At 43.9% G+C, this 16401-nt stretch overlaps 1 protein-coding gene across 1 annotated transcript; it reads right to left on the reverse strand.

Moving 5' to 3' along the window:
* Positions 1-171: 171 nt before the first annotated feature.
* Positions 172-16356, reverse strand: si:dkeyp-50d11.2 (calpain-1 catalytic subunit). Its single transcript, XM_035431914.1, has 22 exons — positions 15730-16356; positions 13159-13756; positions 11712-11781; positions 10726-10844; positions 9080-9213; positions 8659-8827; positions 8487-8570; positions 8015-8100; positions 6834-6908; positions 6505-6665; positions 5998-6158; positions 5585-5596; positions 4254-4465; positions 3803-3842; positions 3572-3637; positions 3433-3490; positions 3268-3332; positions 2409-2477; positions 2044-2122; positions 1487-1606; positions 1096-1154; positions 172-325 (listed from the first exon to the last, which is right to left on the reverse strand). The coding sequence occupies exons 2-22, from the start codon at positions 13408-13410 to the stop codon at positions 299-301; spliced, it is 2118 nt and encodes a 705-aa protein (XP_035287805.1). The 5' UTR covers positions 13411-13756; positions 15730-16356; the 3' UTR covers positions 172-298.
* Between the last annotated feature and the right edge of the window lie 45 nt (positions 16357-16401).

A 16401-nucleotide genomic window follows, 5' to 3' on the forward strand; every position in this document is an offset into this window, starting at 1 on the left:
GGGAGCCAGTTGCATCTCTCTTCGGGAGCTGTTTGCCATAGCAGCGGGTTTAGGCCACAAGGGGTTAACGGTTACAGGTTACAGGAAGAATATCTTGGCATGCTTATCACAGCTAAATATAAAGGCAGTCTTGCAGGAAACATGCAAGGATTTGAAACCCCCAACCCCCCCCCCACCCCCACCCCCGCATCGACCACCTGGTACCAGCATTACTAGAATAAAAAGGCACGTTGTAAGTAGTGGGGTGAGGTGGGGCAGTTTAAGAGATAGCAGGGCTCCAGGAGGTGAGTCCAGCCGTCTAGGCAAACATGGTCAGAGAAATCCACTGTAGAGAAAGGCAGACATACATCTCGTCAGTTATCATGCATTAAAACGGCTTTGAATATACATACTTATTAATTCTGCAGCATATAATAACTACTACCGGACTGAATGGAATTAACCCCAAAATGTGTGAACAGCAATGAAAGATGTAGTACATTGTAATTCAAGGGGTAGTTTACCCTAAATACTAATGTTACTCTTTCACTTACATTGAGAAATGCCTTTTGACCTGACAACGGCAGCTCTGCATTCTTTTTGCTGATTTTATTTGTCCATGAGAAAGGCCTCATTTCAAAATGAATGGAAGTCTATGGATGAGGAGGATTCAGCTAATGTGCTTTATAATGTCTTAAAAAACAAAAAACAAATAATGAATTCATAAATTGCAAAAATGAGTCATGTAGGCTGTGTGTGCAGTTGCAACTATATACATATAAAACAATAAAACCTTTTTTCCACTTTTATATTGGAAACTTGCTGGCAGGCTAAAGAGGCTAAGCAGTTGTACGTCAGCGATCGCTTAGAAGCTGGGGAATTAAATTAAAAAAACTTGTACAACCACAGATTGTGTACTTCCAAAAGCTGACATTGTTAGAATAGACATTTCTCAAAGTAATAAGAATAATAAACAGCATTAGTTTTAGGGTGAACTATCCATTTAATATTTGTGTAAACTGGTGTGCAAACATTTGACGCTAATCAGACTCAGCGCCCTGCCCCCTTCCTTTCTGGTAGATGGGGACACGATATGAATAGTGCTGTGGGACAGACCTGGATGAAGTTCAGGGAGAGGACTCCTTCCGCGTTGGTGTCCATGGTTCTAAAGGTCTCTGTAGAACAGCACAAACACAATCACAACCAGGCTGCCGTGTTTTTTACTTTTTGACTCTTCCACCTTGCACCTCCTTCCTCTTCTCTACCCCACATTGTGTCCTGAAGTGGCTGTTTCCACACACAAATGTGCACTGCAGTACTAAAGTGCCAAATTCAGTTTCTGCTGCTGCCCAATTTCAAGCTTATGTTCACGGTTTGCCCCCCTCCCTTGTCCGTCCGTCCATCTGTCCCTGAAATCTGTTGCATTGTATGACTCAGTGGAGGTGCACTGTGCAAAGATCATGGTTATCATTGGCATGTTGTTGAGGGAATACTCGGGCAGACTCACTGAACATGGTCTCCAGGCGGACTAGACAGGTGAGGAAGCTGTCGAAGTCGACGTTTAGGTTCTCGGGCTCTGCGTACCGCAGGATGATCAGCTGGAACAGGTGGTTGTTCAGTTTGAACCCTGTGGGGGTATGGACAGAAGCAGGAGACATGAGCACTTTCGTCTATATACGAATGTTGTGTATCTTTTGACAATTGTCATGGTACAGTACATGGGATTGGCTGGGGTTTTGAGTTTGGTGGGACCTGGGTCAGGGGGTCGGGGGGGGGGAGCAAAGGACAATGACAGAGTGTGGACCCCCTGTCGAAAATCCAGGGACTAAACCAATCTACGTTAGTTGACTTCACAGTAAGTTTTAGTCCAAATCAGTGAGCTGCTGTTAACACTTGACAGCTCTACCCACCCTGGGGTTAAAGCTTGTTAAAATTCTGGGATTGCATTTGGGATTGGAACAAAAACCAGCATACAGGGGGGAGGGCCCAGGGCCAAACCTGAGAACCCCTGCTTCTCCTCACAGTGATGGACAGGCTGGCTGACAGACAGGCGGAGAACTGTACCTGCAGACTGCAGGGCCATACGCATCTCGTAGGAGCTCATGGTGCCAGACTTGTCCACATCAAACTGCCTAAAGATCGCCTGAGGATAGGAGGGGAGAAAATGACATACATATTACCACGCAAAAGAAAGGGAAATGGAGACTTCACAGATTCAGAGCCCAGGTGAAGCGCATTGTTATCTAGTGTCATTCAAGGCTTCTGCAGAACTAGGCAATAACGTCATTCAAACGTGGCGGCGTCCATGGCGAGTGATAGGTGGACGAGGCAGAGAGATGACCTCTAACTGGTCAAAAGTCTGAACCGGAGGCAGGTTTTCCACGGTTTGGTGACCTTAACCGAACGGCTCAGCGGGGGCTCGGCCTCACCAGGTAGCGCTTGATCTTCTCCCACAGCACGTGAAACTCGGCCATTCCCAGCGTCCCGCTGCCCGTCGTCTGCGCGGCAACGTTAAGGACACGCCCACTGAGGCAGAGAGGGAACTACACTGAGGGAGCCATTCAATCTAACCACTATTGCACTTATCCTTTTAATGAGAGAGGGCTAAATCAGTTACTCATAGTATTGTACAATCATTACTGTACGTCTGCGTATCAGTAACTCATTTATCAAATACGTACCTATATATGATCAACTCATGTAACGTTTTAGCAGTTCTAGCACATATGAGTAACCTGTGTAACAAGTACTCAAAACTTTAATCACACTACTCTACTATTGTCTGTCTTTTCTTACACATTATGAAGTAATGGATGATGGAGTGCTAAATTAATTTTAATTAAATTGCTCAAAATCGTTACTGAGAATTATTTTACATATAAAGTAAGTCAGAATGGAGCAGCAGGTGAATCAAAACAGGATACTACAACTGGCACTGTTTGGGGGCTGTCATTTTAAAAGATCCATTTTTAGATCCTTGATGGGAGTATGAAATTTCATGCACGCCATGACACTTCAGACGTACCACGTGTTGTCAATCACTGATAAGAATAAGCCAAAAGATTTGTAAAATGCCCTCCAAACAAAAGTGTAATTTTTCATTGAAATAGTTGAGTGACCATTTTCCATCTAGTGGAAAAACAAAGACACTGCAAGTAGTTTGGGGGAGATGCTTGTCAACTTATTTGGTCTGTGAGTGAGTAAGGTACAAAAATGTTTCAAGGGCAGCTTAATGTCTACAAAAAAACAAAAAATATGAAATTAGCTGTGCACGTAAGTGAAGGATACATCCATGAGATTAACCATGCTGCGGCACGACTCTTTACTGAAGCCTTTGGTCTTCAGGTCTTTATCTGTGAGCGGCAAAGTGATAACACCAGAGGACATCACATTACCATAAATGTACAATGCATTTTCTTTTCCTTTTTGCCTTTTATCAGAGGGTAAACTCACGCTTGCTGGTGACCCTGTTGAGAATAATCTGCAGTTTTGGGGTGTTGATCGCCATTGCCTGCAAGCAGAGGGACTGTCAGAGAGGACTACAAGTACCATCATTCACCTCTTCCTCAGCCCACTTCCTCCTTCCTCTCACCTCTCCAGCCAGTTGTCTGAAGAGATTCTTGAAACCCTCATCAATCTGGCTCTCATCTAACAGGGACTGTGGTAGTGACAGACAAACAAACAGTCAAATAGGAAAGCTGTTAGTCCTTCTGTGTGATGAGAAAAATGATTACCTTGTCCTGTGTTTATTTTTTTCTATGGGCTATGCCTGATTTGAACCGGTTCAGTGGAAAGCGATTTTTCAGTTGAGAAATTCTCTCACCTCCTCAGGAAGATCAGCTGTGACGTCATCATCCAGTTCCCTGGCAGAAAAAAAACGGCTGGTCAGCATTGGCCTTTTACCAATTTATCTCTGTTCCCTCCCCCACTGCACTCAGTGTGTAGTACGATTATCTAATCAAAATCAATCAATCTCTCCCTCCTTCTACCTCCCTGTCACTCTCTCTGTGTCTTTCCCCAGTCCTCCGTAAGCCCTCTGTCTACCTCTATTCTCTCCGTTCACTTTCCCTCCTCCCAAACTAGTTTTTTTTTTCTTTTTCCTGGTTCACTTTACCATCAGGCCTCCATCCTTTTCCGCCAGCCTTCATAAATTAATCACACCTTTTCATCCATCCTTCTACTTCCTCCCTTCTCTTTCTTCCTCTCTAATTCCCTCCTCTCCACCCCTCCCTCTTTTCCCTGTTTTGTCTGAGCTCCCATAGCCCCTCACTCACTGGTAGTCGGCCGGCTTCTCAGAGAAGACTCTCAGCACGAAGTCGGCCTCCTTCTGGGGCTCGAATGTGGACGGCACCACGATGTACTCGCCGGCTGGAAGACGGAGGCGAGAGCTCACCTCCCGCAGGTTGATGAACAGCTCAGAGCGGGCTTTCGAGCCGTGCGCCAGAAAGTAGTCCCGTTTGAGGTGTACAGCCGCCCTGCCCTTAAACTAAGAGAAGGGTATTCAATATCAGATATTCAGTGATATATTGGGAACCGCAGCTACCATTTTAAATTATGTCTGTACATAGCTGGACATACACAGTTCCTTGCACAAGCATGCAGACGTGCCCCCATCTAGGAACCAACCACCACCTGGTGGCAGTGCTTTCATATTCGGTCTACTTAAGTCATTGCAAAGCCAATGAAGTGGAGAAATAAGCCAGACAGGGATAACAAAAGCACAAATTAATACACACAAATTATATGCGGGATGGCATGGTGGTGCAGTGGGTAGTATTGTCGCCACACAGCAGGTTGCTGATTCAAATCCCAGTCGAGGCTTTTCTGTGTGAGCATTTTCTTCCCATGTCCGCGTGGGCTTCCTCCAGGTATTGAGGTTTCTTCACACAGTCCAAAGACATGCAGGTTAAGTTAATTGGAGAGTCCAAATTGGACTGAGTGTGTGAGTGATTGGTGTGTGTGCCCTGCACTGGATTGCTATAGTTCCCATCTCCCCCCACCCCCCACGCGATCCTGACTGAGAACAAGCAGGTTAGATAAAATTACATGCAATGGCTTCTGGACTGATAACGGAGAGTTAATGTGAAGTAATGATGATTGGACTTTTGGACCACTACTGTTATACTGTCCCAGTCTGCGTTCCCACCCCAGCATCAGCACATGAGTCTATGCCCAACCTTCTTTCAGATAACATCACATTTCACAGGATGGGGACAAGGCAGTCTACACAGCATTACGTAGTGACACGAGTACCACAGTACTGGGCGCATGCTCTCTCTGCTGAGCTGAATGATTATGCTCTTACCGCTTCAGTAATTAATTATTATGTTCTTACCGCTTCAGTACTGAATGATTATGTTCTTACCTCCTTAGTACTGAATGACTATGTTCTTACCTCTTCAGTACTAAATGATTACGTTCTTACCACTTCAGTACTAAATGATTATGTTCTTATCTCTTCAGTACTAATAGATTATGTTCTTACCACTTCAGTACTGAATGATTATGTTCTTACCTCCTCAGTACTGAATGATTATGTTCTTACCGCTTCAGTACTGAAAGATTATGTTCTTACCGCTTCAGTACTGAATGATTACGTTCTTACCTCCTGAGGGACCTGGGGAAACCGAGAGAGAAAGAGCAGCAATAAAAATCCACACGTCTCTCAGTTTCAGTATAACATCGGGCCTAATAGTCTGCAAACAGACCCTTTGATTCATTTAATTTTCCCCTCATAGTTCTTTTATTTGACCTCTATTCTTCAATGTGCATAGTTCGGCAATATTTGGTTGCACTGTATACCTCTGTAGGGTCTTCATAATGTATGCATAACACCTTTAATGGCATGACATCTGTACTCTGTATAAACACTCATAAACAACAACATGATTTACAATGTAAAAAAGAAGCGTTTAAAAGATGTGTGAGGGTGTTGTGCTTGCCTTGTGATGGCCTAACTACAGTAAGGCTTTACTGTATTATTACTGTATTATTTCACAGTGTAGCCAAAGCTCTTGCCTCATAAACAGCGAATCCTATTGTTTCCATGTCCTTCCCCTCCCTGCGTTTCTGACGACGATCCTTTTGCATCAGCGCCAGCACGAAGCTGCAGTCTGATTGGCCCTCGGTGTCGGGGTGCTGCAGCTCCACCTTAAACTGAGGGTTGATCCAGAATGTTGCTGATTGGACAGGGGAGAGTGGGGAAGACACATACTGTGAATGTACATGGAGCTAATACACACAATAACTAACTCGTATACTAGTATCTGTGTATAGTTCAGGTTGTTGTGATTCCATAGCAATTAAATTTTTACAGCATTACATTTCAATATGTTCTTCCTTCCTTCACTGTCTTACTCTTACATCCCTCCTCTCTTCTCCTCTGCCCCACTCTAGCACTCCCCCCATCTTTCAGCTTCGCTGTACCCCTCCACCACACACGTCTGCCCCAGTACCCACTCCTCCTGCTTCCCCCACTACCCCATGTCTCTTGCTACCCCCACTACCCCACTCTTCTTGCCCTACCAGGGTAGTTCCTGCAGCCCCCGGCAGTGCTGCCCCTCCTCCACTCGCCCTGGTACAGTGCGGAGCTCCACTTCTTCAACTCGGCCGACTGCAGTGCGTCCGCGGTCAGATTACAGATCTCCAAGCGGCTGAACTCCCGCAGGAAGTCGCTGAAAGACATCCTGAGGGACAAAGAGAGAAGAGCAAGAGAGAGAGACAGACAGAGAGAGAGAGAGAGAGAGAGACAGGTGAGGTACACACTTCTGCATTGTGATATGTATTTTGAAATTAGAGCACAATTTATGACCGCACCGTGTCACTGTATTTAGCCCATGCTAGTGAACACTCACCAGAACTCTCCGTCTTCACTGCGGTTGTACAGTCGAGCTCTCACAGCCTGGTCCACGGAGCCCCACTCCTTCGAGCTGAAGAGAATCAAAACCTTCAGTTAATCAGGTTTCGCTCTTAAAAAACTCATAGGCTCATGAAGCATGCTCTGAAGGTACAAGCTATTGGCAAGGCATGCATTCACACTACAAAAGAAGTGACAGAGCTGGATAATGCAAGAAGATTTTTCCCATGTTGCATTGCAAAAGAGCACATTTGGTATGATGTTGGTTTGCTATTATCTGTGACCAGTCATGGGTGAGGGCATACAAGAGCAACCCAAGTGAATAACGGCAGTGATTCACACTTGTCATTTACGGTACCACGTAACGTTATGTCATCTTTCACATTATCTACCTCTGTGCACAGGGACTGAGGATCAGTTTTGATATCGGACCAGGTGTGGCCCTTTCCCTCTGAGAGCCAGGTGTGGAAAATGGGTGATTTTAAGGGGCAGCAGATGAATTAATGAATGCAAGCAAACCTACAACCGCAGCCATTACGTCAAACAATTTACCCGTCATATATCTTATTCCAAATCACCATTAAATAATTAGCATTTACCCATATAATGCATCAATAAGGTTCAGCGTTGTGGAGAATGAAGCACAGAGGGTTGAGGGTTGTTAAAGAGGTGCGATTTACATGTAAATTCTGCCACCTCTTGTTGTAAATGCAAACTGCGCCACATTTCAACTTGTTAATTGCCTTATTTTGTAGGTCACATTTCATATACTCTCATTTTATACATTGTTTAGACCCATTCCAGGGCCACAAGTTTAGACACCATTGGTCCATGAATTATTGATTGATTGTCAAATCACAAGCATTAATTGGCAGTCCTTTTCTATAACCATGGCTAAACCTTTATCTAAGACTAAGAACAGGTCTATTGATCCCTGGAATCATTTGTGCTTGTAGAAATAAACATAGATCAGTATTCCACCTCAACGAAGCCAAATTAGTCAGGACCTCCACTGGAACAAATCTCTGCATTATGATGACCAGTTCCCCACAATCACCTCCAAAATCTGCTCCTTCTGCATTGTGATGACCAGTGTCTCCACATTCACCCCCAAATCTGTTCCCTCTGCATTGTGATGACCAGTTTCCCCACAATCACCCCCAAAATCTGCTCCCTCACTTGTCACTCCAGGGCCCCGTCCACTCCACCTCGCCCCATGGGTTTCGGATCCTAACCAGCTTCGTGGGGTTCCCCTTGAACGTCACCTGCAGGAAAGAGACAAAAAAACAATTATTTTATCTAATCCCCAAACCCCACAAGGCCTTTTGGCCCTGACAAAAAAAATCTGAAACCCTTTCAAGGGTTACATCCCTCAAATTGGTCTCCAAAAATTACAGGTTATTAAAGACATTCATATGATAGTTAAATGATGTGGTGTAGTGAACTAGCATTTAGCATACATATGTTTCATATTTTGAAGAATCTTTAAAATTGCAATAGTAAATATTACCAGTAGAATATATAACTCCGACGGTTTATAAATAAACCTGTCCACCATACAAAAAATTGGATATTTTGACTTGTTCATTGATTTTATTCACATTTCTTCTGACTGTCCATCACAAATCACGCTACGAATCAGTGGGCTCACCTCATCAACCCCAGTGATGGAGTAGGCGTGGCCTTTCACCAGCTTTTTAAAGGTCACCGCCTCCATGTCGAACATGCCGGTGATCTTGAAGCACAGGGCGAGATAAGGGGCCAATCAAAAAGCATGGAAATATGAACGCAGACAGGAACTATTATAGGGTGCCGGTACTGACATCTATGGAGCAGCCCAGCAGAGATCCCCGCTCCACAGCTCGGCCCATGATGCTGTAGAGGTCAGGGGGCGCGTTCTTCAGCTCGTACATTTCCGTCACCCCCCCTGTGAAATCTTCAAAGCCTTCCGATGTGCTGCCGCCCGACAAGGCCTCATAGCAGCCGTTCAGCCTGAAATCACACAGTTAGCACTGAGAGTCTGGAACACACTGACATGCTTCTGCATACTGTCAATATGGAGGTCTGTGAGAAACTGCCATATCTCTGCACAGTGTCAATACTACAGTCCCAAGGACACTGACACACACTGTATATACCGTGTAAGCACTAAACTTAAGCACACAGTGTTTCTTGCACACATACATTTTCCCCCCTTAAACAACCCCTTGATATATCTCTCTCTCTCTCTATCTCTCTCCATACTTGGCATAGGCCTTCTCCAGAAGGGCACTCCAAAACTCCGCCCCCTCAGCAGAGTGGACAAACAGTAGCTTGCCGTCCTTCACGGGCAGTCGGTCGTCAATCACCACATCCACCCACTCGCCAAACTGCCAGATCTGCAACACAGCATCAGCCACAAGCAAGGGCAGTTACTGACAATGGCCTCCAGGGGGCAGGCCTCCTGGTACCAGGTACAATTGGAGGCATTCTGCAGAAATCAAAATGACAGATGTTATGCAGCATATCTTCAGTTTGACATTCGAACATGTCCATTGTGAATTGTAATGCATACACTTTTTGGAAGGTTTCACAGGTTCAAATTGATGTTAATGCAACACTCTTAAAAGGTCTAATCAAGACCAAAAAGTAATTGAATGACACATGTTATTTTGATTGCAACAGTCAAAAAAACCAATAAGCCATATCTCCTAAGAGGTGGACAGGCACATTTCTCTATTATTCTCAGTTTCTTTACAGACATACGTGTACTTAGTTATAAAATCAAATAAGATTAGCAAGAGAGAATGAGGAGTGTGTTTTACAGGTTTTGTGTCAGTAGAGGGGGCAGGGGCAGGGGCAGGGTGGTTCCAGTGAGCTCGCATTCGTGGATGAGCGGTTTCAATTTTGCACGTGCTGCAGAATCGCACGGCTGGCTGGGACACACGCCAGCCCCCTCTGTTCCCTTCAGCTCCTCATTCTTAGTTTCCATTGGTCTGTTTGCCTGTCTGTTTGTTTTCTGTTTGAAGCAGGAATGCACATGCATTTCTCAGTTACCCCCTGTCCACCCCCCAATCGCGATGATCATTCACATTCATTTTTTAATATGTTAACCTGGAAGGGGGTTTAAAGTGCTTGGCTGGGCTGGCTAAGCCAACTGAAAAGAGTGTGGGAATTTGACAGTATGGTGCTGTAGTGCCCAGCCCTGTCCTGATGTAGACCGTGTGTATTTCTATAAATACCACCTGTAAATATAGCAGAGAGTACTTGGAGGGGTGGGTAAGAAAATCACACACAGCAGCTGTGTTATATGGGCATAGTGGAAATGGTATCTCCCTGGCTTGGTGTCAGGACCACCAGTGGCATGCAATGCCAGTGTTACTGAGCTGTCCCTATAGCCCACACCAACCCAACATAATTTCTCTGCCAAAAATGCCAAAACCACAAGATCGTACAAACAAGATAAAAGGCAAGCAGTCTCAATAATATTTATTTTGTAAGAGTACTTTTTATTTTTTGAATCCAAATAAAAAATAAACACCAAGCCTCTAACTGGCACCTGTTCATTATATTTGTTACCATCATGTGACAAACTGTGGCAATCTGAGTGCTAAACTGAGCTTGGGACAGGAGAGCTACTGTAGACAGGAAGTAGTGAGAGTGAGACAGGAAGTAGAAAGGGTAAGGAGCAATACAGTTCAGTAGTAAGGAGTTGGACATTTGGTAATTATGCATCAGAAAAAAATGGATTTATCTGTGCATGAGTCAAGTAAGAATTAACGCTGTGTGGAGATTGGGAAGAAAATGTGGAGGGCAGAGACTAGGACAGGACATAGAGAGTGAAGAGAGCGACAGGACAAGTGGAGGGTAAATGAGCAGCACAGGAAGTGCTGAGGGTAAAGGGACTGCACCTGGAAGTGGAAGATTCCAGCATAGTCTCGGTCAAAGCTCTGTCCATGCGGCACCACACGATGCAGCAGGTCTTCGTTCAGGGTCAGACTTGCAATGGCTGCCAGAAGCCAGCAGTCACCTGCCACACATCACAACACATCACAGAGTCAACGCCCACCTGCAACTAAACACATCACAGAGCCGACCTCCACCTGCAACTAAACACATCACAGAGCCAACCTCCACCTGCAACTAAACACATCACAGAGCTAACCTCCACCTGCAACTAAACACATCACAGAGCCGACCTCCACCTGCAACTAAACACATCTCAGAGCCAACCTCCACCTGCAACTAAACACATCACAGAGCTAACCTCCACCTGCCACACAACACATCACAGAGCTAACCTCCACCTGCCACACAACACATCACAAAGCTAACCTCCACCTGCCACACAACACATCACAGAGACAATATCTACGTACAACACATCAGAGCCAGCCTCCACCTACAGCATGACACATCACAGTCATTAGTCTCCACCAGAGACAGACAGACAATAGGCAGTGCTGATTGTCAGTCCTGCCATACAGTCAGTCAGATTTACCTTTGCCCAAGCCACAGTTATTGGTGTTTGTTTTAAATGTGATTCTAAAAAATATTAAAAGTACAGTAACTTTTATGAGGATGAGGTAGTATCTTATACACTGATGTGTTTTAAGCAATGGCAAATACAGTTAAATTCAAACCTGGGGATTGGGGAGTGTTAAGTAGTTTTTCAGTTGTGAAAAAATGGCATATACACCCTGGCAATTAGTGTTTGACGACTTCCAGTGAGTACGACATAATGTTATCTGAGCAAAGATTCAGTTGGTGGATGTAGATAAATAACAACATGATCAGAGTTCAAAGTTAAAAGCTATGTGGAGCATGCACAGTACTGTACTTTCTACAGCAGTGAAATTAAAGCTGGACAATCAGTCATGTGATACAAACAGCGTACCAAGAGCTCCTTGACAGACATCTGTGCGAGTTGCACCATCCACAATAAACTGGGGATTTGAGCATAACTCCTGTGGACAAAAACACACAAGACAGATGTCAGGCAGGTATGGAAGACCATTAATGGCCTTCCACAGTAGGAAGGTGTCACTAGTCAGTTTGTGTCGACCCACGTTAGCTGTAGCTTAGCTATACCTCAGAGAATTCTACTGACCCACCTTAGCTGCAGGTCAGCTACACCTGAGGTGTTTCCACTGACCTACCATAAACATAAGACGTCTACACAGCAAGTGAAGAAAATTGAAGATTTAGTCTAACTGTAGTTCTGTCTTTAGGTTTAAGTACCAGGTTTAAAGTATTTACTCAAACATATTAATGTCAAAGATTAAAGACAATTACTAGGAATGTTGAGTAGGAGTGAAAAATAAGTAAGCGCACACTTGTGAGCACATTTGAATTTGTCATCCAAGTTATGGAAGCACATCATGGTTTGCCTAAATCTGGGAGAACACATTTCCATTGAGAAGTACATCCCACTCGAGTTAACAGATAGAAGTACACAACCAATACACCCAAAATCATTCAATAACCAAATTGCTTGATGACAAAGATGACATTGAACCTGCCACCTTTAATCTTTTCTGCTATAATTTGAGTAGGCTATTTCTTATAATGGAGACCAATATTTACTTTATCTGTTCTTTTAATGCAAATAATTCAAAATGGTACAATTCTATGACTTGAGATAATAAGTTCCAGGAAGCATTGATGAGGTCCATTTGCTGGTCATTAAACCAATCTCATCTATGACTCAATGGTTCTGTTTTTATCCATAATACCTGAACTATATATTGTATTCAAATTTAGTCTGTAAAATGACAAGCAAATTTACAATGAGTGGTATTACATCAGTATGTAACATACTGATATAACATTTTGCGCCTGTGAGATAGTGCTGTGCCTGGTCAGTGAAAGTAATCTCTGTCGCTCTCTTTGTTTTTTTCTTATTGAATCTCTGTGATGCAATTTGTGAGGGGTAAGTGTACGAGCTGAAAGGAAACAATGGGAGCTATTAGATTAGAGTAAGGCAGTGTTCCGTAAACTATGGGTTGGGACCCAAAATGGGTTGGGGGAGTGTATAAAGTGGGTCCCAGAATGACTCTGTTTTCCACTTGGCTACACTAGTATGTGTATTTGAGGGGTCTCTGAAAAGGTATTATGTTTCTCATTTGGATCCCGATATTAAAAAGTGGTTCTTATTTGACTACTTAATTATACTATGCCTTTTATGTGGGCTAAGGCAGTTAGTTTGAGCGAAAAGCAGCGTGCAGTAATGGTGCACTGGAAGCTTGTGTTTGACATCCAAGGGTGTCCTCATTCCATGGATGGTGTGTGTAAGGGGAGGGCTGAGAAACTGGGGTAAGGACTGTGACTGCCGCGTTTCTCACCGTGGGGCGCATCCAGTCGACCCCCTGTATTTTCGAGGAGCGTGGCCCAAGTTCCTTGAAGCCCAGCGAGGAGGCCTGTGGCGGGAAGGCCTCGTCCTGGAAGAGGCAGCGGTTGCGGAGGCATTCGGCTTGCAGGGACCCAAAGTCCTGGCCCAGGAACTTCAGGGCCCGGTCGTTCTGACCCAGGCCCTCTGCACGGTCCCACTGGCTCCTCAACTTGGCCGCAACCCCACAGGCGAGCACAGGCTCCATCTCCCACTACCCAACCCAGCAACTAATAGCAGACAGGTCTGGGCCAAGGAAGGCAGCCGCAGCACGCAGAGACAGCCAATCAATCCACAGGGTTAAACATCCAATAAGTTCACAAGTGTTTTGTATAGACTTGTGATGCCTGCTGTGACGATGGTGGCCAGTGATGTCACCTCAGGCAGGCCAAGCAGCACCAGACAAAGCTCAGCACATCGCCGGGGGAAACCGACACCACATCAAGTTCAGGCACCAATCACAGTGCAGAAGTCACTTGAGCCACAGACAGGTCTTAGACCAACAGACCAGACAGGGCTGCACTTGAGGGATTGACACCAGCTGTAGGCAGGTTCTAAGGCGGGAAGGAGGTGCCATTAGAGAATCTCCAATAGACATATACAGTCAAATGTACTTCAATTATATGCTGAATGTAAAAACAATTCATAAAACATCAACCAAGAAAGGAAACATGAGTCAAAACCTATAGCTAGTAATTACGATAAAAAAATAATTTAAAAATCTTGCTTGAAATCACACTTAAATTTATAGGCTAGATAGTCTTCCTTATTTAAATGCATTTTGATCGTAAAAATGAGAAAAGAAGCCTTTGAAAAGAAGCTATCTTAGTCACTGAGTCTGGGGTGCTGCTTCTTTCCCAAGTCATCATTTAAAAGAGACTGAGCTAATCTGGTGATACCCTTTTTTGTTTCTGCCTGACATCCTGACAAGCTTCTTTGTGCAGAGCACCATATATGCAGTAGGCTATTTGTGGTCAGAATGAATGGGAGATTTATGGATTTTAAAATATCGATTTAAATCAGCTATTGCAACAGGAATACAAAGGTAGAGGAGAAAAACCTATCCCAATGGATTGTGCTATTGTTTACTGTGCAACTGAATACTGTTCTTTGGTGATGGCATTATCTTCATGTCGTGCCCCCCCAATACCCACACCCCCAGCCCTTCACAAGGGTCAGTCAATCCCAGAACAATCTTTTAATTCACAGTTTCAAATGAATTGCTTATTTTCTCAATTCAAACAAAAATAATTTTCTGCACTATTTTTTTCTTCCTGATTTTTATCCCCAATCTGAAGCCACCAGCTCCGCATCTTCAGTCACCCGTACAACGGAGCACTGCAGCTGAGGTAGTCCTATGATGCGATCACCCGTGAGTGAGAGTTTATTTTCTGCCCGACAGTACGGATAGTACTACAGTAGAGCTAGCACCAATCAGAGGAGAGGGGTACCTCTCAGTGATGACAAGTGGGGGCCTGTGGGACCCTGGTATGTGGTTGGGAGGAACTCATGTTACCCGAGGAACCCTGGCTAACGCAAACCCACCCTTCTCTTGGTGGCACGAGGCCAATTATCTCCCGCCTCAGTGGGCTGCTGGTAAGATCTTCTACTATAGATGGCCGACTCCAATCTGTGAGTATACCGCATTGCCTGTGCTGGTGGCAAGCACTTCTACTGAATAAGCTGCCTGGAATTTTTCATCTGCAATTATTTAAAGAAAGTAGGATGATATTATGTCATTTTTCATGAAAATATAAAGAAAATAAGATATGTACACAAACACACCAAAATAAATAAATAAATAAATAAAGAAAGAAAGGGACATTACACCAAATCAGGTGGATAGTGGAACACTGTTAACATAACATATTTTATAATGAACTATTCTTGAATAAGAGTTCTACAATGTTAAAACAAATAATGCAACTATTGTTCACACTCCAGCCTTGTTTCCCTGCCCTGAGAACACGGGATCACTCCAGCCCTGTCCCTTGCTCAGAATGTCGCAGACTAGACATTGATCCTGAATTAACTGACTGGTGTAGTACGAGCCATTCGGTACGATACTTAAGATATGTATAACTACTTCATTAAACCATGGACAGCGCCAAAATGGGTATTCAGTCATAAAAATATGGACTGAATACAAAAATACAAAATAAATAAAGTTAAATACCCACATAAGCACGGGAACACTGCAAACTCAGTTTGAATAGCTCGGTAGCCTTCAGGATGTCGTTAACACTTACGTAATTATGATAGCGTAGAAAAGTAAATAAACATGAAATAACCTTCTATAATTTTTTCAGCTATCGTTAAATAAATTTAAATCGTAGCCTATACATGGAAGAAACTGGCGAAATTAAAAATACTTACACTGAGCAAGGACTATATCTACATGGTGCAAATACTGCGCTTGATATTTGAGAAGCTGATAGCTTGTGCACAGCCTATAGTTGACATTTAAAAAGCACAGGCTATCCTACAAACCTTTACCCACATTCAAACGTCTAATTTTATAAATTACCTTTTGAGGAGCTTTTCCAGTGTCGCTATTGAGCTTAACTGCACGTTGTGATAGCCCGCTGCCTCGCTTTGATTTTGGCAAATGAACCGTACAGAAATTTATTTTAAAGAAACATCCGGAGCCCTTCCCACCAGCAGTGTAATAACGCACTCATTTCAAGCCTGCGCAAAAGCTCTATTTCGTGACAGGACAGTTTGACAGTTCCCCATGTGCTTTCTAAATCGTTGTGTGTGCAATCAGCTGTAGACGCCTTCGCCATATTACTTATACTGACATGATTTATAAACAATGTTAATACGAATAATGATTTTAACCTAATTGTGCATTTGTTATTCGTACGCAAACGAGATGTAATGTGATGTCGAAAGGGTCTCTCCTATACGTTTTTAAGATTTGATTCGTGCAAAAACACAGATCCTTTTAACCGGGAGCACCTTCACATTGCTATTTTTTTTTAAATAGTTCAAATATGCTTTAGCCCAGAGGTATCAAATTCAAGTCCCGGATGATGTCGCAGTGCCAGTAGATATTTCCTTTCGTCCAGCTGCCAGTTAAGGCATTGAGTACGAGCTGTGCGAATTTTTTAGCCAAACAACAGCCGCATCACCAATGCTGAAACACACTGAAAATCAGCGGACGCCGTGATCTACAGGACTGATTCACCCATCCAGC

Source organism: Anguilla anguilla, chromosome 9 (genome assembly GCF_013347855.1).
Source record: "Anguilla anguilla isolate fAngAng1 chromosome 9, fAngAng1.pri, whole genome shotgun sequence".
In the NCBI taxonomy this organism is placed as follows: Eukaryota; Metazoa; Chordata; class Actinopteri; order Anguilliformes; family Anguillidae; genus Anguilla; species Anguilla anguilla.

Bases quoted from the DNA above. Each gene is read 5' to 3' on its own strand.
- si:dkeyp-50d11.2 (XM_035431914.1), bottom strand. From the start codon at position 13,410: ATGGAGCCTGTGCTCGCCTGTGGGGTTGCGGCCAAGTTGAGGAGCCAG. The intron at 8,101-8,486 runs GTGAGCCCACTG...TCTTTCCTGCAG, and splicing joins CCATCACTGGGGTTGATGAG to GTGACGTTCAAGGGGAACCC. The intron at 6,159-6,504 runs GTAGGGCAAGAA...CTGTCCAATCAG, and splicing joins GGGCTGCAGGAACTACCCTG to CAACATTCTGGATCAACCCT.